The sequence below is a fragment of the Parus major genome, chromosome 3, assembly GCF_001522545.3.
Source record: "Parus major isolate Abel chromosome 3, Parus_major1.1, whole genome shotgun sequence".
Taxonomy (NCBI): Eukaryota; Metazoa; Chordata; class Aves; order Passeriformes; family Paridae; genus Parus; species Parus major.
The window spans coordinates 68,676,454-68,700,876 of record NC_031770.1 but is presented as its reverse complement, the minus strand read 5'-3'; the positions used below and the strand labels follow the sequence as shown (position 1 = coordinate 68,700,876).

General features: G+C 41.3%; 2 protein-coding genes and 1 long non-coding RNA gene across 4 annotated transcripts in view; 2 read left to right on the top strand and 1 right to left on the bottom strand.

Moving 5' to 3' along the window:
• Positions 1-2,562: 2,562 nt before the first annotated feature.
• LOC107201325 lies at positions 2,563-12,023 on the bottom strand. The gene is made up of 3 exons (XR_004496449.1): positions 11,503-12,023; positions 10,794-11,314; positions 2,563-9,597 (listed from the first exon to the last, which is right to left on the bottom strand). It is a non-coding gene; the product is annotated as an uncharacterized LOC107201325 (long non-coding RNA).
• On the top strand, positions 9,481-11,490 carry LOC117244059. The gene is made up of 2 exons (XM_033512844.1): positions 9,481-9,660; positions 10,771-11,490. Exons 1-2 carry the CDS (start codon positions 9,506-9,508, stop codon positions 11,372-11,374), a joined length of 759 nt encoding a protein of 252 aa, XP_033368735.1. The 5' UTR covers positions 9,481-9,505; the 3' UTR covers positions 11,375-11,490.
• The window catches only part of ARMC2 (armadillo repeat containing 2), a 93,878-nt gene continuing 80,468 nt past the window's right edge, over positions 11,014-24,423 (top strand). For both annotated transcript variants that reach the window (XM_015620509.3, XM_015620506.3), the window contains exon 1: positions 11,014-11,095. The gene's annotated coding sequence lies outside the window, so the exon portion shown is untranslated. The remainder of the gene's footprint in view (positions 11,096-24,423) is intronic.

Sequence of the window (24,423 nt, the reverse complement as noted above, 5' to 3'; positions counted from 1 at the left end):
CTGCCTTACAGCAGTGAAAAATGTTACTATCCATCATGCATATGGCAGAACCCTTGGCTTAACACCAGTTCCTGCAGTCACCCTCCACACCTTGTGGAGGAGCTGCCAAGTGTATCCAACCCTGCGTCTCCTCACCTACAGTTTTCCACGTGTCCCTGAGCAGCAGTGACAGGGAAGGCTGTTGAAGCCTGAGAGCAAAAGCCCTCCAAAAAACTATGCCCTTCCTGTCCATTTACAGGTTAATGGATCCAATGCTCTCTCTTGCTTATCGATGATTTTTAGCGTGACATTGAACAGCTGCTTCGCCATTTTTTTTAGATTTGATCTATGAGGATAAATGAAGGGAAGAGAGGTGCAAATGAGGATCAAACTATGATCAGACTATTCTACATACTCACCTTTATCAACCCTTAGCATGTTTCCAGTAGTACCATAGCTATCTCCTCTTATGCTGAATTTTCTTCCTCTGGGCTTTTCTGAAGGTGGGGGAGAGGCCTGTGAAGCAAACTGTTGTTTTCCTTTAGTGCAGTGGGTTTTGTTTGTTTGTCTGATACTGCCTTTCTAGCTTTGATTTTGCAATGTTTTTTAAACACACATGTTGCCATGCCTTTATGCTAAAAGCAGACAGACCAAAGAAACATGTGCAACACTTAGAAAGTAGTAGAAGAGCTTCACGCAGCACCGTAATAATGAGATTTTTATCCTCTTTTTTCTTTAGATTTTGTTCCCTGTCCCTTTCTTTGCAATTCCTAACATTTTGCATGCTTTTTGAACCACTGCCAAGCTGTGCATTGATGTTTTTGTAGCAGCATTTATTAGAGCCCCATGATGCTGCTCTGGAGGGATAGGAGCCAGCCAAGACCCCTCTGTGTATCACAGGGCATTTATCCACAGCAAGGTTCATCTCCTGTTTTCTTGATCAGCTTTATGGCTGTGTCCCTCATCCTCTCCTCATGCTCACAGTAATCTCTGTAACTTTTATTCTTGCCCCTTCACAGAACACTTCTGAGCTTGCTGGTGAGGGAGTTCTGCTAGTGGACTCCCTTCACCACAAAAAGTGACCATTTGTTTCTGACCTTTGCTTCCTTTCTTTCGTGTGATGTTTGTCCATGTGAGAAGCTGCCTCTTTGCTTGTGCAACTTAAGGTTTTTGAGAGCCTCTGGTAAAAAATGTCAAATGTCTTTCTTTAATTCCTTTTAAGTATGTCAACCAGATTTCCCTTCCCCATAGAGGGACTTGTGAGTCTTGTTTGCAAAAGCTGCTTCTTCCCCTGTGTCATGCTAGTTTTCTTCAAAATACCTTAATAGTTAATAGTGGTTATATATATATATATATATATGCATATATATAACTGGCCAGCTAGATATTCTTTTCTGATTTCTCCATGTGAGTATAACTTCAGCTTTTTAAAGGATGCTTTTTGACTTGTAGCAACCCTGACCACGTTGCTTACCTATGTTCACATTCTTTTTAAGGCTTATAAATCCTCTGAGATATGATCAGCCCTGGGCTGGAATAGAAGTAAAAGTCTTGGACGAGTAAATTGCAGGATTTAGAGGCTCTTATATCCATGGTCTTCTCAGCTAAATACTGAAGACTCCAAGAAAATCCATGTTTTGCTACTATCTCAGTGAGTGAGCTTCTCTGTGAATCCTTTAGATGGAGGTGAAATGGCAAAAAAAAAAAAAAAAATTAAATTTCGTTCTGGGTTTCTTAATTTCTGGGTGGGAAAAGTTGTTGCTTGAATCCAAGCACAAGAGCAGTCACCTCAGCTAAGATTTTAGAAGTAATGAGAGTTTAACAGGAGGAAAAATTGTGACCACCCATCAAAAACTTGGATGCAAGAATGCATGGGATAAAACTGGGTACATAGAAAAAAAGAAAAACACTACAAAGCTTTCCTAATAATAGATTATGGCACACAAGCCAGACGTTTACAAAATGCACCAAACCCTACTTTCTAAATCAAGGAAGTGAGTTGACCTAATCTGACTGGATTTCAGGAAAACATTTGTTAGTATGCTACTTGAAAAAATAAATAAACGGAGGGAGATAGCAGTTGCTAAATTAACTCTTAATATGAATTAAAGCTTGCAAAGTAGTTTGGAAGGGAAAGTCTCAAGCTAGCAGAATGTTTATAGTGGACTTCCTTAACAAATGATCTCAGGCATTCTTACTAGTTATTTTCACTGACTACCTTAAATTAGGAATGATCAACCGAGGATACAAAGCTGGGCTACTGCCTGCTCAAAGTGGGGCGGTATTGGAACATATATGGGGCAGTGGAATATTGTATAACAATGGGCATGAGAGACATTTTACATAATCAGCTTGACTCAGTACCTGGAACTCTGTCTATACCAAACTTAGGAAAAGTTCTTCAGTATGGTATTTTCACTATAAAGACAAACCAAGTAGTCAAGTTTCTTAGCTGTCCCACAGGCACAGAAGTAAAATATACCAAATAAAATTGCTATATAAAAATGCCACAATACAAATGCCATGTAGCCAGTTCCAAGGGAAGGCAAAAAAAAAACAAACCCAAAACAAAACAAACAAAAATAAAACCAACAGATTTTTGCTTGTTTTAATTAGAGAGTCATAATGTTAGTTAACTTCCACAAACACAGCAATCAAAATCCTCCAGATTCAAAAGAGAAAATTCTTATTTTTACATGTTATTCAAGAGTGCCACACAAATCCTGTACATTCTCCTTCAATTTCACAAGCATCACCTGTAAACTGGAGATTAACCTACAAGAGAAATAGAAACAATATAATGAGACACTAAGTCCATCTCCTCTGTTGTTCTTGTAAAAATATTTCAGAATTTAGCCTCTTTCTCCCAGAGCTGTCAAATGAAGCCAGTGTGGGACAGCGAGTCAGAAGTGCTGTACAGATTCTGGAAGGCTTACCTGAACTAACACACAGTGATGTGCTGCAGGTAACCTAATCCTAGAGACAACTCTGTTTCATGAGCCAAGCTAGCTCACCTGCAGTGCCCTGTGCTGTATCGTGTGCATGTGCCAGCTCACGTCCATAGTCGTGCAAAGTGCAGAGAATCCCAAACAAATCTGGACATGCCGGGAAATTCAGGGGAAGCCCGTGGCTTGTATGAAAGTGACGACACCCTTTCATAAAAAAGCCTTTTGACACCCTTGTCATGCAATACCAGAATGATAGTGTAAAGGTCAAGGTCACAAGCTAGGAATGAAGAAGTTTTGCTGTCAGTATGCATTAAAAAAGGGTAAATTTGGTGTTTCAGTCAATCCTTAAGGCTTTTGAAATGTTGAGAGCAGGTAGGTCTAATATAAAAATAAATGCATTAAAAATCAGAATATTAGTTGCTTTGTGTCTAGGAGGCATAGGGAAGGAATTAATGCCACCATAACAGGAGGCACTGGCAACATCTCATCTGGATCACTGTACTTACTTTTAACCCCACAGATTAAAAGAGATTTACTGGAAGTGGAGGTGCAAAGGAGGGTTAGAAGAATAGTCAGGGGAAAGCACCCTTCTGTATGACAGGTACAGCACAGCTGGTCTGGCTGAACCCAGGCTGAGCAGGTTTCGGCAGTAAACTGAAAAGCTCAAGGGTGGGCAGACAGGAACGGACTTTATACCGGGAGAGAAATGCTCTTTAAACTGAAGTCAAAGACCTTGCAGAATGTGAGAGGTTCAGCTGGCCATGATACACATGATCTGAAATCTTTAACCATGCAGAGGAACAGAAAAACAGAGGCAAGGTGATGGCAGGGGTAGCTTCAAGATGGAGTCCAGTGTCTCTGCATGTTAAGTTGAAGAGTGCAACACGGCTGCCTGTGATAGAGACGATCAGGTCCCACAGCAGAGGAGGTCTTCTCTAGCCCTGCCCACTTTGTCAAGGACAAAGCTGGCTATGAAAGCTCTGATTTTCAAAACGTATCAAATTTACCCATTTGTCACCGGCCAGTTTATCACCACCCGCTATGTTATATTCAGTGATGTTACACAAGAGTGTAAATTAATGTGAAGTGCAATACTCCTAATTATTACAGTTGGGGAGCAAATAGGGCCATGCATATGCAAATATCTAATTAGTCACATTGTGGTTGTCTGTCTGTGGAAATACCCTGTGTGACTATGAAATCATACTGCCTGCTTTGGCTTATACAATGATGTGTGTTGCCGTGAGTCTTGCATAAGGAGAATTAGTCCTTCTGTTTTAATAATACTGCACCATTCTGCTCAATTCTGAGCCCTTAATCTTGCATCACAGTGAAACACTGTAACAGCAACACGTAATTGTCTATTTTTCCAATTTTCTATTTTGTAAAATGCTAGTTTCTGACCTCTGCTGAATGTGTACAGTGGCCTACCTTGACACAATATCAGATTAATCTTAACTGAAAAGAGTTTCAGTGCAGCTATAATAGAAAAAAAAAAAGAGTATGACTTCACCTACCCATGAATTTCAGGTTTCGGTCTTCTTTTCTCAGAAGAATGTTATCGTCTCACTATGACACATTTGTAGTTTCACAAGTTGTTTGTTTTAGCCTGAGACGACCTGGCCTTATTAGCTCCCTCTATCCCCTCCAGTTTTGGTGGGGTCCCAAGTGCCTCCTTAGCGGTATTGCAAAAGGAAATCCCCATAAACCACATAAATCCCCAGAAAAGCTGATGGCAAAACTGAGAAGATCTCTGTTCGGGCAGGCAGCGTCCTCCCTTTGCACAGCGCTGCCACGGGTGTCGATCGCAGCCCTGCAAAGAGACAGAGGACGGCACAGCAGCCTGCAGGTTCTGCTTGCTCCCCATGACTGAAAGGACACCCTCACCCAGAGCACTTTTTCTGTATTTGCTCAATATTCAAGGGACCTTTTTGCTGGGATTTCCAGGGCAACATCATCACTGTGGTGCTTCTGTAATTTACAGATGAAGGGTGATGAAACAGAAATGTGGTTTGGAGGACTGGGCACGATATAGGTTTGTATTCACTAAAGCTGGAAACTTGCCTTTCTGCTCAATTTATAGGGCTAACTGTTTTCTGAATTATCCCTTCTTTGTTTAGAGGAGTGCCAGCAATAGATTGATAAAAAATGTGTTTTTATAAATACCTCGACCTTTTCTCCAGAATACGATAATTCCTTATCTTATTGCTTATACATAGCAATTCAGATTCCTCCTAATTACGAACTAATTTAATGGTTAATTTCACCTTCTTCCCCCTTTCTCAAAATGCAGACATATATATTTTTATGTACATACGCATACCTCATCAAAATTATTTCAGTGTAAGCGTGAATACTGTGAACCAAAAGTTTGGCATCCCTGCTACAGTGAAAGATGACTGCCACCTATGGGTAAGAGCTCACGTTAACATATTTAGATAAAATTTTAATATTATTCTTTTTAGTTAATTCAGTTTGTAATTATCTGCCAGGACAGAGTTCTGATTCATTTGCTTATATTTTGCCAACAACGATCAGTGAAAATCATCCTTTGAAAGTTAGGTATTAAATCAAGTTTCTTACGAAGAAACATCAGCTTTACGACGAATAAAAAATGGGGTACAACATTCTTATTTTTCTTATTCTGAATAAAGACTATATAGAAGTATTCTAATTCCCTATGCAAAGAAAAAAGACTCATTGCTACACAGCTAGGTACAGCATATTAGATAAAGCTGTATTTAATGACGACTATAATTTTAAAGTTTAGCCGTCTCAAGGTTTTAATATTTTGCTTGCTGCTTTCTTTTACTAAATAAATACAAACAGCTTAGCTGTGCAGTTCTGTGAAAAAGTGTGTATAATCAGTATGTCATAGTAATTTTCTTTTCAAAATTTTTCATTTTTCATAGTAAAATGAAAGCTAAGTCGGGGGGAGACAGTAGAAAAATGTATGTCCCGGTTACGTAAGCCTCAATTTTTCTGATAATCAATCTGCGCAGCATTTACCTAGAAAATTCAAAAGAAAGTACAGACTAGAAAGCCAAACTTATCATATCAAAAATACTTTCTTCCAATTCACTTTTCAGGTACCTAAAAGCAAACAGCCTGACAATTCTGTATATCCGACTATCAAAGAGAAAAACGCTCGATTACGGCTGCTATACTGTGGTAAGCTGCATTAAAATGGACATTACGATCTCTTTCTCAGAAATATCACACGTAAAAATTGCTGGAAGTCTAGCAAATTAATGCATGTATTTCAGTTTGGGAAAAAATAATTTTGCTCCAGTAAACAGAAACTAATTGTAGCCATTATATTTCTCCCTTTTGGGGCCGGGACACAGTATTTCTGAAGGAACAAAGATGGAACTTAACAAAAGAGAAAATTATATTAAAAGAGAGAGCAACTAATACAAAATAAAAGTAAGTCCAATACTGATTTTTTAAAAAAAATCTCCCGTTTAAAGTAATCTTAGTTCTGGGCCTTCTCATTCATGTTGTACTTTGCTAAATATGATAACTGGCCTATCAAAAAAACCCGAAATCAGTATTACAGTACTGCTTACCTCCCCCATTTTCACTAAATAAAACTAATACTAAACCTATATTATAAACTTGCAAAATACTGTAAAAGTGGTCAGCAAATATTGCTCAAATACAGTAAATGCTCAAATATCTGAGATTCACACATCACCATTTCATGCTTGCCTTCCAACGGCATCGGTACCCTTTATAATCTACATAATTCAGATGCCTGCAGTAAAATCTTTGTGCTGCATAGATAAAACCATCTTCTAAAAGGTAAAGTCACTGTTCCACAGTAATATATTAGTGATGTATCTTCCTGACGTATTTTGGCCAAAAATAGTATTCTTCAATTTACTTCCTTGTGTCCACTTTGGCTACTGAATCAAACCGTCACCGGTCCAGTAACATTTCCCTGTATTTTCAAACCACGGTTTAAACTTAAACCACTCAGTCTCCTTTGATGGGAACTTCATATCAGACAGAAATTACTCCTTAGCACATTTGATGAATCCAGCTTAAAATAAAACACCAGAACTGCATGAACATCTGTGACAAATGACTTGTCTCAGTCATCCTGCTCTTTCTTATTTAATCTCCCACTGGAGTACAATTTCATAGGTACACTATTTTACAGTGCAGACCTCCTCCCACCAACCTACTGCTTGCAAAAGGAATGAAAAAAATATATTTTCCATGTGTCACTCCAAGACCTGAAGAGATTATAATTGAACCTTTCAAAATAATTAGAAGTAGGAAAATGGAAATAAACAAATAAGTTAGTACCTCAAATTTACAAAAGCAATGAAAAGGTAAAAAAACTGTAGAAATGCAATAAAGGATTGTTAAATTAATAGATCTACTAACGGAATATGAAACAAACCCTCCTTTCCTGGTGACTGCTGAATTAGTACTTGCATATTCTACCAGTATAAAAGAAAAGCAAAATTTTTTCATATATAGTCAGTACGATGAATTTTGAGATATTCCTATTTCAGTCTCTTTAAAACCAAGACTATGTTAAAGGACAGGGTACTCAAAAAGATCTACATGATATTGGAAAACCCAGACAGGTTTTTCCTGATTTTTTCCTGCCAATGATCTCTGTGTTTTATAGAGGGGGAAAAAAAATCCCACAAATCAGGTAGTGCTCCTAATTCTCTGAAGTGCTTGTTGTTAATTTTATACCTTTACAAAACCACAAGTAAAATTCCACTTTCCAAGTAAATACAGAACGTCGTATCATAGCTTTAAAAAATGATTCTTTCTGTTCTATAGAGATGTCTCATCAATTTCACTTGAATGCTGCTTGTACTGTATAACACAGATTTTACTTTAAATAATAGTACTTAATGCCCATATGGATTTTTTTTGTTACCTAATAGCTTTACTAGATTGGTCATGGATTTTTCACTGTGCTATGTATTTTTACAGTACTTAGTTATATGCCTGCATTCTCCAACAGACGTTCAAAATATTACTGCATTCTGGTCTATTTCACTGTTTTGACACTGAAGTGCATCAGATACTTGTAACATGCTTGTAGAGGCAACTCAACAAAAAAACTGGTTACCTTCTGATGTACTGGAATGAATGGGACTTTATTCTAACGAGGGAAAACCTGTTTGTTCATAATAATTTAGTTTATAGCTGAGAAAGAGAGCAACACACCTGGAATCACCTCACTGAAAATTCCAGAAATGTAAGGAGCTTCACAAAAAGTCTGCAGTTACCTTGTTTTTTAAGTAACCATGCAGACCTGACAGCTATTAGCAGTAGCAAGGACTTGCATAACGAGGACTTGAAGGAAGGCTTAGTACCATCCATGCCGGAGTGATTTAAAGAGAATGAAGGCACGTATTTCTTTATGATGCATTATGTAACAACAGAGAGGGCAATGTGAGGCATTCAAAAAAACTACAGAACCCACATTTGATCTCATTCTTGTTATTTATCAGACAAATATTCCACAGTGCTTCTATCGTAAGGCTTATGAAACACCAAACATAGGAATGTTATCAGGTACAAATTAGTTTGAAATGTTTTAGGTGATGTATTCTATGTTTTGTACATCTTTAGGAAAATATAACAGGCCCTATAATTCATCTGCTTAAAACTTCTGCAATACATGCAATCTCAGATAAAATAAAATTGTCAAAATCAGTGATAGCTGGACCTTCTGGTTCACATTAGTGTGAAGAGAAAACTGCTGTTGAGCTGACACATTGATAGATTACGAGTTCTGCTGAAGAATAGCTAAAAATGGTGACTCAATCTTGTCGCTACTATATAAGAAGAATAACAGAAGTGGTGATGATACTCATGATATCATGTCTTTTATCAAAACCCTAAAGGGTATTGCTGCATTGAACACATTCTCTTCCTGAGAGCTTCTGGTTCCAAAAAAATACCTGTGTAAGTAAATGAAACTAAATAGGCCTATTAAAAAACTAGGATCAGTTTGTGCCCTAAATTTATTTAAACATTGATATAATTGTAAATTATAAGAAGATTGTAAAAAGACCTTTTTTTCTTCTGGGGGGGGGGGTTGTCCTCTCTTTTTTTTTTTTTTACAGTAGAGATGCTGGTCTTGTAATGACGAAATGGAGGACTAGGAGGATTATGAAACACAAGTAACATGAAGGGCAAATCTGACTGAAAGAGAGGGAGAATATTATTCCAATTATTTAAAACTTCACTGGGTTTCTTTACTAACTTAAATAAATACAGCTCCCCTGAAATCTATATGGTGATACAGATTCACCGAAGATGCATGTAAGATAATGCGGATCATCATCCTCTGTTAGGACAGTAAATTAAAACACTTGTATAATCATCTTTTCTAAACAGCTCCCTAATCTTTAGATATGCAAAAGAGAACTTTTAAAAGAGGCACCTTAAGTACTTCTGCTATGCTAGCCCTGGTCCTCTGTTATGTGAAACTTGCGTGGTCGTTAATGCTGAAGTGAAGTCAGGTTTAAACACTGACTTCTGTCCCTCAGTGCTTCATACTTCCCTGTGCTGCTGCAAATCACCATGGAAGGCTCAAGATGGAGGGAACAGGGCCTGGGTGGCTTGTGCCTTCCTCCCACAAAGATCACCAAATGCTCCCGGCGCTTACTTCCGACACATCCAAGGAGTTCTGCAACAACAGAAGGGGAAACAAGGCTTCACAGTCCTCATCTTTCACTGAGAGGAATAACAGGTAAGGAGAAGGAGCAAACAGAAACATGGGGGAGGACGGGGGTAACGATTTCATTTTAGAGGTCCCCCTTTTCCAAAGGGAAAGAAACCTCAACACAAACTTCATCACATCACAGAGATGTAGACAGGTAGGCACCTCAGATTTCTGGTAACTCGGTAGGTTTGTTTCAAGGGAAGATTAAGCATTCATTTGATTTTTAGTTTTACTTTTACCGGGGCCTCTACAGCAAGAATTTGCAGCTTCTCCTGCAATAAGTAATGTTTCATGTTGTATAGGAATTTCTGATTACATAAAAAAAAAAAAACCTCCAACAAAACTGTGGCTTAAGCTGTGTTCTTAATTTGATGATGAATGGGGAATAAAAACAGCAAGGCAGAAAGTTTATCCCCCTACTCTAAAATGTAAGAGAGAATCAGAAACCAAAATCAAATTAAAAAACCAAAAAGGTCTCAGCCCTGTTCTGTGTTTTTCCTACAGTTTTTACACATGCATTTGCCTTTTGAGTATGCAGGCCGACATATTTAGGATATTCAGGCAACGCATTAACGCACTGTAGATACGGGAAAGAAATAAGTCAGAAATATTTGTAGGGTGTGAAGCAGTAAACAGTGACCAAGAAGAAATGATTTACGTAATGCTATCATGGCTTGACAGCAAAGTAGATTTATACCATGTCCTCTCAAGCTAGTAAGCTTGGTAACAAGTGAAATGGGTTAAATTTTCTGAGTTTGGAATGCAACTGATTTATGTTTGTTCCACAACGCTACGCAGCTCTTAAATGTACGAGCTCCTGCGGATGAAAGTCTGCTTTTAGGACAGGCCCCGCAGTGACAGGCTGCGGCATGGCAGGGAGAAGCCCAGGTAATTCTGGCGGGGCAGCGGCTGGCGATGCAGGACCCAGCAGGTACCCAGCCATCCAGCCAACCCGCCTTACGTAAGGACTTCATTTTCCTTCGGCTACATCTCGCCGCCGCGCGAGGCACGGGAGAGGAGCCTATTCCATCTCCCCGTGCAGCCCCATCCCCTGCGCCAGGCCCAATGACCGCATCCTCGCATGTTTTAATTTTTTTAATTTTTTTTTTTTCCTTTCTTTTTCTCCTCTCCAAACAGCACATCTACAGAGTGGCGTTTACCTATTCGCTCGCGCCGTGGCTGCCACGCAACCTATCTGGGCGGCCGGCTGGCACAGCCCGCGGTCACCGGAGCGATGCCGAAGAGGAAACTCCGGGTCCCTCTTGGGGCGAGGGGCGCGCTGCGGGCCGGCTCCGGGCGGGCAGCTCTCCCTCCTCGGCGGCGGCGGCGGCGGGGATGCTCCGCTCTGCGGCCAGCGGCGGGCAGCGTCCATTGCAGCTCGGCGGGTCCGCGTCCGGAGTCCAGGGGCTCCGGCAGCCAGCGGGGGCACCCGGCCCCCGCTCCCCTAAACACCGCTGGCCAGGTGCGTTTATTTCTCATCCCGTCCTCTTCCCACAAATCCACTGTCTGCGGCCGCCGAGCCCCAGCAGGAGCCCGGCCAGCCCCCGAGTCACCACCGATCGCTCTCTCGCTCTCTCTCTCTCTCTTTCTCTCTCGTTTCGAGCTCTCCCCGAGGAGAAAACAGCACGGCGGGGCCGCTCGTCCTGCATTTCACCGCTCGGGAGACGCGGCCGCCGGAGAGCTTAAAACAAAGCGAACAGTCACTTTCCACACTGTTCCCTTCCCTCCCCGCGCCGAGTAACGCGGCTGGCTATGGGAGCTCGCCTAGCAGGGATGAAAAACAAGGGGGGGCGAAGGCAGGAGAACCCACCCACCCACCCAACCCGGAGCCCCCCGGCTGCTCCCCGTTCCCGGCGCATCCCGGCGCACCTGACAGCCCGCCGCGCGCGCTGTATTTCCCTCCCTTAGCGACAGGGGAGGCGCGCGCCGGCCGCGGCCCCGCCATTGGCGGAGCTCAGCGGCGCGGCGCGGCCATTGGCTGCGGCGGCGACCAATGGGGAGCGCTGTATCCGGGAGGCAGCGGCTGCGGAGCTATTTAAATCCTGGCCGGTGATGTCAGCGCGGGCGGTGCGGGGGGAGCGGCGGGGCGGCCGCGCCTGTCAGGCCGCGTTAGGAGCAGCGCGGCCGCCGCTCCCTCCGCGGGGAGCGGAGCGGAGCGGGAGGGGCCCGCCGCACTTGATCGGCCCGTCCCGCCTCGCGGGACCCGGCAGCGTCCCGCTCCCCTCCCCGCCGACTTCCCCGGTGCCGCTCCTGGAGGGTGCGGGTTAATCCCGGGGTGCTGGCTGCGCTCTCTGGTTGTCCGAGTGTTGCGCTGAGCCCTCGCCCGCGGAGAAAGCAGAAGGGCAGCTCTCCGCGTTAAAAACACTTCTGCCAATTGCTCCCGGGAAGAGGTACCCTCACTGTGATTTATTTGCGCCCAGTGCCTCTCTGTGGCCTCGGTGCCGCTGAGCACCTCACTACAAGAAGGACATTGAGGGGCTGGAGTGAGTCCAGAGAAGGGCAATGAAGCTGGTGAAGGGTCTGGTGCTCGAGTCCTGTGAGGAGCAACTGAGGGAGCTGGGGGTGTTTAGCCTGGAGAAAAGGAGGCTCGGGGAGGCCTTATTGCTCTCTACAGCCACCTAAAAGGAGGATGTAGGCAGGTGGGGTCGGTCTTCTCTCCCAGGCAGCCAGTGGCAAGACAAGAGGACAGAGCCTCAAGCTGGGCCAGGGGAGATTCAAACAACATGATGAATTTCTTCACAGAAATGGCGATTAGACATTGGACTGGACCGCCAAGGAACATGGTAGAATCACTGCTCCTGCAATTGTGATTCAAACTTACCCATGATGTGACCAAAATGCAAGTCATCTTACTTTACACAAAGGTGTGGTGATGGGAACACACAACTGCAAGATTTTCTTAGTTTGCAAATAGATGTGTGCTGTGACCATAATTTCTTGGCCCATGTAACTACAGGCATTTTGGTTGCCCAAAAATATGTGTTCAGCTAAGTGGCTGCAGAAGGATTTATAGTGAGGTGATATGTGGAAGTGGTTCCTTAAGAGCAATTCTGTGGTATGGTTAAGATGAGCACAGGGGAGGTCACTGAGCTGAGTATTGTCGATGCCAAAGAAGACTTGTCCTGAGGAAACCAGGACCAAAAGCTGAGAGGAAGGGGGCTTTTGGTAAAAGCATGTTGGTTTCTTTGCTGTGGCAGGGTATGGCAGCAGAGGTAGGGGACAACAGAAGAAGGCTGATCATGGAGGTGGCTTCTGTGAGTTTAGGGATGGCATGTCATAACTTGAGGTCCTCAAGATGAATCTGATATTCTTTTAAAGACATTCTTCCACTGAGAGATGGAAGAATATGCGAGCCCCCTTCAGGAACTGAGTCCATGTGCCTTTTCAGTCCCATTGGCATTTCCTTGTTTTCCTGATTTGGAAGTTGCTTGGAATAAAGATGAACTTGCTGCACCCAGTGTGTTAGGTATTGTATTTGTCCACCAATGCCACCATATTCCAGATTTTCTGTGAGCTACCAACAAGGCTCAGGAATAATACTTTTTGTTGTTTTGACTGTACTTTCCCCCCCTGGTTCCCAGCTCTGTTACTTCCAGGGTGACTTGGGGAAGTTACCTTCCTCTAAAATATCAATTCAGCATAAGCAAGAGATTAAAAGCTGGGCAAAGGTATTCATGGTGGCCCTGCTCCTGACACATGCATCTTGATCAAATCTGACTTGAGAAGAATTTTTTCTCTAGTGTGGGCTGTTGCATTTGAGGTAAAAAAAATTAAAAAGGGAAGGGGGAAGCATTCACCCCACTCAGCAAGAGGGAATGTGGCTCATTTTGTGAAAGGAACGTGGGAATTTTGGGGACAAGAACTGCTGGAATGGACAGAGCCCTCACTCTGGAGCAGTACAAACCTTAAATCTGTTGGCAGGGGGGTGGAGGGGAAGAGGTTAATATATGTAAGTGGAAGACAAATCATAAACTTACTGGGGTGGAAAGGAACGTGAAGAGTTCATCTCATCTTTCCTGTGATTTTACTACCATAAAGCAGGATCCAATCTCCCCATCTCTTTCCTGGTAAATACCCAAATTATGCAAATATCTTTAGGGATGAAACTTTATAACCTCCTCACACATCTTTCAGTGCTCTGCTTTCCTTGGCTTAGGACAGTCTAGTTTTCTTTTTGTGACCCTGAGAGACTGCAATCCCTGACTCTTCCTCACTCAGTTCCACACATCTGCTTAAGAAAGGTCTGGAGTAAAAAGGCCAATATTTATGTCAACATTTCCTCATGGTTTTATTTTTTTTTTTCTTCCTACATAAGCATGGTGAATTAACAAAGTTAATGGCAGGTGAAATTTGCAGCCCTGTGAAAGTAGCACATACTGCAGGGGAAGATGGATGATGATGTGATGACACCAGCTCTAAAGAGAAAGGTAGGGACAGCTGGGTGCAGGTCCACTGAAATGGGGAAAAAACCCTAACTTCCAAATTTTAGCATGCTTAAGAAAAGGGACACTGAATGATGAGCAGTGAAATAGCTCTGTAAATGTATAGTCACCATACCTTATAGTGTGTTGCAGCACTTCAGCTTCAGAATTTTGAAGGGTGTACAAAGATTACTGTTAGAGCGGGGTAAACAGACACAGAGAAACTGGGAGGCATATGAGTAACTGGAGGCAGAACTCATCTGGAAATCCTTTCCCAGTCTTGACACTGTTTCTTCCTGGCCATCTTTAGAAATCATTCCTGCTCCAGACTAGTGATACATAATACTGTCACTTTTCCTGTTAAGAGCACATTTTGCAGAAGGGTCTATAGAATGGTATAGGATTCAGTTAAATTCAGGCTACAAGATGGGGTCACTGCAGTCCTCTGCTTAAAACATCACTGATAAAAATCTTATTTTAAATGTTCTGGTCAGGACTAGTGAAGCTTTTCAATTTTTAAAAGTGTTTTGTGTGGAAAATCCCTCTGTTAAATAATTAGCAAGTGCTCTGAGCATTACTGCATATTTTATATTTCATCTGCCTGGAAGAAATGGACAGTTCTGTTGCTATAGATTAACTGCAATTTATTTTGTAGTACTCTGGCTGCTGGAAGAGAGAGACTTCTTAGTTTATTTCTTCTACATTCAATTACTAAAGGAATGGGGCTGGACAAAAGAAAGGTTTAACCATACCATTTCTTCTATTCCCAGTCCTAGCAGACATTTGAGTTTACAAAAAAAAAAAAAAATCTGCACAAGCTGTAAATGTGAAAAACAGAGACTGAGAGGCTCAGCAGTACAAAGAATTCCAGTGCTGGATCTTATTTTCTTGGCAGACATTGGCTAGGATGGCTTGTTTATTTTACCTTTTACATAGCCTTATTCCACATTTTAGTGTAAATTTTCCTCAAGCAGGAAAAAAAATAAAAATCATTGCTGTTGCATGAATTAGTCTTGGGTGCCAATGGACACGAATTGTGTTTAAAAGGAAGAATTCAGCATAAAAAGCTCTTCAGGTTTAACCTTTTCTTCTCAGAAATGGCATTACAAATGATTCATTTAATGGAATGAAGGAGAATATCACCTTTTAAGTAATTTTGAGGATCAGGTCTGTGTTCCTGAGGCTTTTTGCACAGAAGGTTGTGTCAGAAGTGTAGCCCAGGCTCTGCTGTGGGCATTTCTGTACATCTCAGTGCAGTTAGGCTATACCAGCAGGCCTTGGTGTGACAGAGTGGTAACTGTCACATCTGTTTTCCAAGAAAGTTGTTTCGTCCAGTCTTCAAGACAAACTTTGAATTCTGAGGCAGTTTTATATATCCCTAGCACTCAATGGGCAGCACCATTCCTGCAGGAAAAAAAAATGCTTCAATCCTCCTGTGTGTTGGACCTAAAAGCCCTCCTGGCAGTCTGCGGGACTCTGCCGCAAGATGCAGATGTGTATTCCTCAGCCTGAAGAAATTGCTCTAGATTACAGAATACAGACAAATGTTGATTAACCAAATGTGCCTACAACACACAAAAGTTCTCTAAGAATATAAACTAACTTCCCAGTCTCCTCCCCTGGTGTAGCACAAATAGCTCAGTTCTCTAAGCAGACCTCTGCTTCATTTCACAGCCACTGCTTTAGTGGCTGTTCCAGTTTGGTTTGTAAGCTGTGTTATACAGAAAATGGTCACCTGTGCGTGCTGTCTCTACACGTGCTGGGGCTCAGTCACGTATTTTGCCCGCATCAGTTTCTTCCACAGTGTTGCCTGGTTAGTGCTTGCAACAAGCATCCTGTGAAAAGTCTCTTCCAGCTTGCTGGAACACACAGGATGCTGATGACCATCTTAGAGTGTAAAGGTTTGCAGTGGTACTCGGTGATCTGTTAAGGATCAGGTCCCTAGTCACGCCAATGAGGATTGCAGGGAAGAATCAAGTGCTTGAATAAAACTAGTTCTCCATTCTGGCAGTCAGACTGGGGAAATGCGTGTTTCCTTGCAGCCCTGCTGCAGCTTGCACAATCTCTTCCATCTCCAAAACACTGCTGAGACTGATGCCAATGAAAATAACAGGCAGAAACATTTTTAACATTTATGCTGCTCATTTGCAATTCAAGTATGGTGATCTCCTGTGTGCTGAAAAGCAAGGAGCAGAATAGAACTGACCAATCTGTTTATCAAGACTGCAGGGGTTATTTACCATCCCTGAGATTTAGAGGATTGTTTTAATGTTATTGATCAGCATTTCCAAAATGGTGTTGAACTGTAGCTTTCCTATTGTGATAAAGATGAACAACTACGATCTTGATACTTTCTTTGTTAGCAGGTTGGTGCCACTTATCAAAAAGCATGGGACACCAAAGAAGGCTGTAAGAATGTGTTCACAATAGCAAAAGGAGGAATTCTGTGTAGTATTTCCTAGATACAATGTTCCTGAAGAAGTGAAAAATTTTACTTTATTATTTCACAAAACTTACCTATATGTGTATAACAAAGTCTGGTTTTAAGTATTGGCTTGTTTGAGCAACTGCTTTTAGGTTTGGGATGAAGTATAATGTGATGTGATAGCATGTCAGTGGGCAGTATTAATCTCTGCATAATTTTCCATAAAGGGTATGGAACTTGAGAGAAATGTCCTTTTACAATCCCTTATAATGAAGGGGGAAGCTTATCAGCTGATTTTCCCAGTATGTGGATTATTTTTGTTTTCAAAAGCTAGCTGTCACATTTCACTGTGGTCTTTTTTCTCCTCACAATCCTGAAAAACAGATTATTCAATCGCTAGCATAAAGTTTAAGTCCAGAGATGACTCTTACAGTAAATACCAGTGTGACATTTAATATAAATTCTTGCCTAAATATATCTGCAATAAATCTTAGATCCTATAGGTATGCATATGTATGTATTGGTACTAGAGGATGATGTAATTGGGGGTTGAGCACCGTGTTCCAAAAAAGCAAAGCCATGTAAACTACTCATCACCTCTTCATCATCTGAGCATATGCAGACACCTACCATTTTTGTGACACTGTTTTAATCCTATGTGGAATGTCTTCATGAAGGCAGCTGCATTTTTAGAATACATGGAAGATTACTGAGCTCAGCACAGAACTATTTCCAGTCAAGAATTCAAAACAGCAGAGATGGTTATTGTCCACCTCTTTCCTAATGGCCATATATTTAGAGGACAGAGGATTTGGTGAGGAAATTAGACTTTCAGCACTGTCAGACAACAATTCCCACTTATTAGATGACAGATTTCACTTTAGTGGCATGAGTGGAATCATGACACATCCTCTTCCATGGTATTCAGAGTTGATTTATAGTCTCTACCATGCTTGCACAGGGCTGTTTTCCTTTCTATGACCACTTAAAATGCCTTTCTCCTCTAGTTTCTGTGGAATTCGAGGTTTGTAGTAAGGAAAGGGATAATTTTAACACAAGAACTTAAATTGGGTCTGACTGTTGAGTAGATGGAGAAGAATATCTCTAGTGCTATTTTTCCATGAGTCTTTAATTTCTAAGATAAAAAATATATATCTATTCTCTGGTACCAACTTCTCTTGCATCCTTCAAATAGCTATTCTGTTAGGAGTTTTAAAGCACACAGTACTTTTCAATTCATTCAATTCAGCATGCGGGAGAAGTGCATATCAAATTTAAGGACCAAAATGAAATCATCAACCACTCACAAGGCAACATTGGCAAGAAAGCATTTACAGCTTCTTGTCCTGAGAAATACAGAGCACTGAGAAGCTACTGGGTTAACTTGTCCCAACACAGAGCAGAAGCCCCTGGAGTGAATCCAGCATTACTTATCTAGGAGCTGTGTCCATGTGTTTGATTGGTGTCTTGTTTTGGTTTTGTTTTTCCACGGGAATCATAACTCATTTGTACAAACAATCCCTTGACCATAATGAATACACATACCAGGATTTATAACAGATAAATTAAATGAGATGTGCTCAGGAGACAGCAAAGCATGCAGTAGTAGAAAGGAAAAGAAGTACCCTTTTCATTCTGCCTGATAAGAATGATCACTCAGAGCATGATATAATTTTAATTTCTAAGTTATCCAAATACCCACATCAAAAAAGAAAAACAAAGAGAAAACAGGTCATTATGGGCACGTTGGTATCACAAATGCTTTGGTATCTTGCTTTTGTGTGTTGCATTCAATATCTGATCATACAGCATACAGCACCAAAGCACACAGCATTTATAAAGATGTCATTAAAGAATGTGACAGTCTAGGCTGCAGGAGGCAGAAAAAAACCCTGTTTCCACTTAATCATTTGCCTGAATCTTATATGACTTTTTCCAGGGCAAGAAAAACAATGACTGTTAAACAAGTGGCAAGTGAGGTGCTGCTCAAAGAAAGGGATGCAACCCTATATGGCATCCTTAAAAAATAAAAGCCAAGAAGTTGTGATCTGCTGCAGGGAGCTGAGGCTGCATGTTACTCTTGAAATGAATTTAGGTAAATTTAATTTATCAGTAAACCAGCTATGATGAGATGCTGGAGAAGGATAACCAGGTTATAGGTGTGGGTGGGAATAATCAGCACAGCAAAACAAGCTGGTTGGGTATGTGGAGAAGTCCAGAAGTTGCTGGACAATCCTATGAGATACTTCATCTAGCTGAAGTACTGTATAAACTTGTGTCACATGCTATTGATTGGGCAGAATTCAAATGTTGAAAAGTCTGAGCTGTGGCAGAGTCTCTGGATTTGTGTGATTGCCAAAAAAAACCCCAGTGTGGAACCCTTGGTAGCATCTTAACCTCTATTTTCTGCTTGTTATGACTACGTGATGCTGCTTCATGGCCATTTTGAGGTTATTTGAAGGACTCTGGAGAGGGGATCCTGAATGGCATATGGCATTGGAATGGACCCAGCAACTGCTAGAAGATGCAAGAGGATTCACAGGGGAGGAGAAGTGCAGAGGGCAATGGAGAGAAGCCAAAGTGAACAAGCATGGAGTGCAAAGAATGAACAGAGGGGTACGATTATGTACCATTATGGTATAGTTTAGGATGTTACCTAGCGCTGCTTGGACCTGTGGGAATCTGAAGAGTGCTCTTTGCTTAGCATGGCAGACCTGCTTGTCTAATTATTTTATCTGTGGTAGTTCTAGAATACAAGTAATGTACAAGCTGTACTGCAGTGTGGAGATAAGCAATAAAGGCAATTCATCTGCTGGATCTGCAGATGCTGATGCCTGAGGTCCCTCATAATCTGGTATGTGCCTGGCAAGTGAGGAGGAAGTGTAGTAAAGAAGAGTCATAGTGCACCTGGATCCATGGTTCAAACAGCTACAGCTGTCAAACAACAGTGATTCTTGTTTTGGAGTTAGCTTGGGTTAAAACTCTTCAGGCCTACTTGCCTAGGGCAAGCCTCCAGGCTCCAGTGCTGTTAGGAATTTGTAGCTTAAATCTCCTTGGCAGCAGTTGCCGTTTTTCAGCTTTTGTGGCAGTGAAGCAGGTTCCTGGGAATGGTAAGGGAAATCTCAGAAGGTATTTGTGAGACACCTGGGAGATACCTGTGGGGATAGGGAGGAAATCTGTGAGAAGCCAGCAGGATGTCATGGATCTGTGGTAGATCTGCAGTGAAGGGGAGGCTTTACTTGGTTTCTTTCTCTTCTCTCAATGTGTTTTCATATTTTCCTCCTCAGGGGTGACTCCTCATGCTCTTGGGAGATTCATGCTTTTTTTCTGAAGCCCACAATTGTCTACTTCCCACCTTATAGCTGTCTTCCTCTATCAAGTCAATTGTACCTAGAAAAAGCTTTTTGTACCTTGTGGCTTTGTTGTAGCCACTAATTATTCTCTGCTGAAAAGAAGAGGATGCTGGTGTGGCTACCATTACAGAGCTAAGAGGAGGCAGAAGGTGAGTGGGGATTATTTAGGCCAGAACAGCAGGTTCTGTATCCCGAGGCACAGTCCCTTACAGTCTTCAGCTGCCCCTACTGGGCTGCTCTCCACTCTCAAGTAGTAGAACTGATGTCAGAGGCTCACCATTCAATCTTCCTTATGTTGCTATGTAGTTGTCAGGGATTAACTTTTGTTAGTAAAGCAGGAACAGGCAAGTCCTATTAAGAAAACATGACTGGTAGCAGTAGCTGAACTAACCTGATACAAGAGTACTTGCCCAGTGACTCAATGTACCCCTCATCAAGCAACACTTTAGAATGAACCACCAACCAGTAAAACTCAGCCAACCTGGATGGTGCTCTCCACCTCATGATACTCATCTACCTCAACCTGAAGGGCAATAACAGAGCCCTACCCTTAGGAGTATCCGGGACCAAGCCTGTGTAGCTGGAACCAGCACAATAAATGCTGCTCCTCTCATCTATTGACAATCACTGTTGCTGTCAGCAAGGAGAGGGGAAGTAGAGATAGCCATTCTTCTGCAACTTTGTAGTGTCCTTTGCATTATTAATCACTCTTTCATAGAGGTAATGAATAGTCACACTCCTTCCCACATATCCAATTATTGCACAATAATTAATGAGCAATTCAGCCCATCCTGACCTAAACCACAGGATGCCGAAGTCTCTTGAGTCAGTTCAAGACTGTCTTGTAGGTTTCTAAACCAGGATCAATTAATGGTAGGTTTCTGCACACTCTCTGCAAGCTCCTTCCCAGTTCCTGCCCTTTGCCTTTGAAGTCTGTTTTCCAGTGCAGTGGTGATCAGGCAGCAGTGGCTATTGGGTACATCAGGATCATAGCTCAGTGGAAAGAGCCCTGATGGACACTCTAGCCTCTTCTGTCTCTACACCTTTGTGTGTAAGCAGAGGTTACATTTATATAGCTTTGCATCTAGTTTAAACGTGCAAACAATCACTTGCTAACCGAATGTGGAGGGATGGAATAAAACACTTCCCTCTTCATTCCAAATCTGTTTCTTAGCCAAACTAAAATCTTGGCCAGTTTATGTATCTACCTCATGGATAATGTCCGCTGTCTCCTAGCATAAACAAACCACAGCAGTATGTGTTTCCTGCTAATTACCCTGACTTAAATGACTAATCACGTCTTCATTCACCTTCATTGCCTTTGGTCTTCTCGTAAACATGCATACTGTAAAACTGAATGATTTTCCCACTAAGTTATCCCGAAAATAGTGTTCTTGAACAATAGAAAGTTACCTGGACTTATAGCTTTATTAATGAAATATGAATTTCAGTGGTTGGAGAAGCTCTTTGTTCTCTTTCCTGGTTTTCAAGGAAGCTGGTTCCTATCTTTGCTCAGAATGCTTCCATAGTGGCTTGTGTATTTGAGTTTCAACTCATGCTTCAAAACGCTTTTTTCCTTACTAGTCTTGAAGTCTGAATACTTCTTTACAAACAGGTAATGTAGGACATTTTAAATATTATCCTCCCAGTCATTCTCCAAAGGTATCTGTCATGATAGGCCTATCATGGCTGGAGTTTAGTTGCAGGCATTCCAGGATTTGCACTCATCATAGTAGCTACTTCATAAATACCATCTCTTTCTACCTCTGCATCTACCTCTCCTTTTCCTAATAATTAAATTGCAAAATCTTTGTGACTGAGAACGTTGTCATATTGCTCTGTACTTAGAGAGATGTCTATTACAAGTGGCTTATCATTCATGACTGGAATTCCTAGGTGTTACAGAAATACACATTTTTGTAAAAAAATTTTAACCACGTATTCATTCAAAAATACCATGTGTTTTAGGGGAGTATTTTAGGATATTTTACTGGAATATTCCTGACAATACAAAATGTCAGCAATTCAGGATTCTATCCATAAAATGGTTTCTCTATCACTCAAATTGCTGTGAAGTTCTTTTTTTTACCTTGTTTGTAAAGCCAATATTAAACACTTTTAGTGTTTATCTGGACCCTCACCACAAGACCATAAACTGGACCAACCTTCCCTGTGGAAATGCAGTAATATTAGGACAGTGCAGTTTCAAAACCTCAGCAACCATGTATTCTTTTAGATACTTAAAGTAATAGATTTTCTAAGCTGTATAATCTCACCAGATTCTTAAAGGACACCATCTGTCTGTACCATCACAAAAGTCCAAGTATGCCCTCCCCCTTCCAAAAAATGTAAGATGTTTTTTAATCATAACTGTTGAATGTATTTTCACAATTCAAGAAATTTAACAATGTTTTTTGAAGATGAAAGAGCATCAGCAAAATTGAGAAAGCAGATTGTGGGACTTTCATCCCTAGACCTGTTGGGAATGTGTAATTTCAACAATGTTTGTCCTTTGTTTCTCCAACCCAGGAACACTATTCTTCCTGTACTACAGACAAAAATAATAATACAGATGTCTCGATGTACGGTGGGAATAAGAGGGCAGGATAAAAAAGTTAAATATTTACAGCTGACCAAGTCCTACTCTTGTTTGTACCCAGGATGGCAAAGGAGCCATTCTCTGAATGTTGTTTCTGGTCAGAGAGGCTTCCTAGGCTCTCGGACACCATCACTCCACCTCCTTTTTCAACAGTACCATTAAATTGTGTGCTGGCATGGGTTTCTGTGGAAATCCCTCATGCACATAAATGAGTAGAATGATAATGACAGCAAAGTGCCTCAAGCTGAAGTATCAGCATGCAGTTTCACAATTAGCCTACATTGCTCTCAGTTTGTTTTGCCATATCCTTCCTCTGTGCTCCACACCTGCCAGCAGTAAAAGTGGTCCTGCAATTACATACAGACTGATCAGCCACCCTATTTGGCAAAGCCATCTGATTTTGAAGAGGGGAGTCTGTTTTCCACTTAGGCAGGTCCCTTGCCCCCTACACAGCCCTGTGAGAGTCAGCACCAACATGCAACAAGGGGCAGGGGCAGGACATAAGGTCATCTGTGTCTTTAGCAGCAATGCAGATGACTTAAGTTGGTAAAGTCTCCCATTAGAAAAGACAATAGAACAGACTGATAAAAATTTAGAAGTTGCCAGGTCTTGACAGTATCTATTCCACGTGGTTAAAATATGAAGCCACTCTATTGCTTTTTGTGGTGTACCATTTGAATTGGGTGCAGGAATTGAAGGTGGAGGGTTTGGAATATTTTTGGCTAGCATAAGCCAGTATGTCTGACTTCTGTACCAAGAAAATAAACTAAAACTGTAACCAAAATGAGAACTAGTGTGTACAGCAGGTGGATAGAATGTGAAGAGCCAGTGTGGCTTCATCACAGGGAAGTTGTACTTATTGGAGTCCTTTATGCTGAGTGTATGAAAGTAAACAAGCAGCTGAGAGGGGATCCAGTTAGGCTTTCAAAATAGTTTTGACCAGGTCCCTCAGTAAAAGCTCATAAAAAAATAAGTTTGATGAAGCAGGAAACAAAGTCTGTTGGTTAGTAATTGTTTAAAAGTTGTGCAACAATGGATAAAAATACAAGTCTGTTCACAAGAAAGATTTGTTGCAATTTCACTGTTAGTAGCCTTTCATTACCCAGTGAAAAGATGAAGAATACAACATAGTGATGAGGTTTACTAACAATACTAATACTAGTTAGTGTTGCAGGAGGACGCCACAAATTGCTGAATGAGGAAAGAGCTAACAAAATAAGGTAAACAAAAACAAATCTTAACTTTTCAATACAGACTAATGGTTTCTAAACACCACTAACAGTCAAAAAAGAGGTTATAGAATAATTTTGACCAATTTGATTAAAATCATCACAGTTCAAAGGTAAACCACAAGGAAAGAAACTGAAATTAAGCAGGAAAACATTGTTAAAGCATTCTACTTTTCTCTATCTCGTATTTTTCTAGGTTACAAGGAAGATCAAGAGGAATGATCAAAGGTATGGAACATTTCCATCTGAGGAGATAGTAAATGAAAAGTAAACAGACCAAGATGTTTCTATTTGGAGAAAGGGTAATTGAGGTGATACTATGAAGGAAGTCTATGAAATGGTGAATGGTATTAGAGCAGATAGAGAGCAATCACGTACAACTTCTCACAATAACAGAATTTAATGGGAGTCTATAAAATTGTCATTTAGCAGGTTCAAAACACAAGGAAGTAATTTTTTTCCATAAAATAGAATTGAATGTCGAATACACTTGTTGTTATGGTAATAGAAATGAGAATTGGTTAAAAAAGGAATCAGAGCCATCTTGGAGATGGACTCTTCAAACCTATTGAAGACTATTATGCAGTGGTCTAGAAAGAAATCTCCATCCTAGAATTATTGTGAGGTAGAGGATATGCCCTGGAAAGAACAGATTTGTATGTCTAATGAGATTTTCATAAGCACCCACAATTGGCCACTGTGGGGAAGAGGAAACTGAGCTACAAAGACCTCTGGTCTATCCAAGAACATTTTAACTTCTACT

Excerpts from the sequence above, each read along its gene's own strand:
- LOC117244059 (XM_033512844.1), top strand. The coding sequence starts at position 9,506 with ATGGAGGGAACAGGGCCTGGGTGGCTTGTGCCTTCCTCCCACAAAGAT. Across the intron at positions 9,661-10,770 it reads TTCACTGAGAGGAATAACAG|CACATCTACAGAGTGGCGTT; the intron begins GTAAGGAGAAGG and ends CTCTCCAAACAG.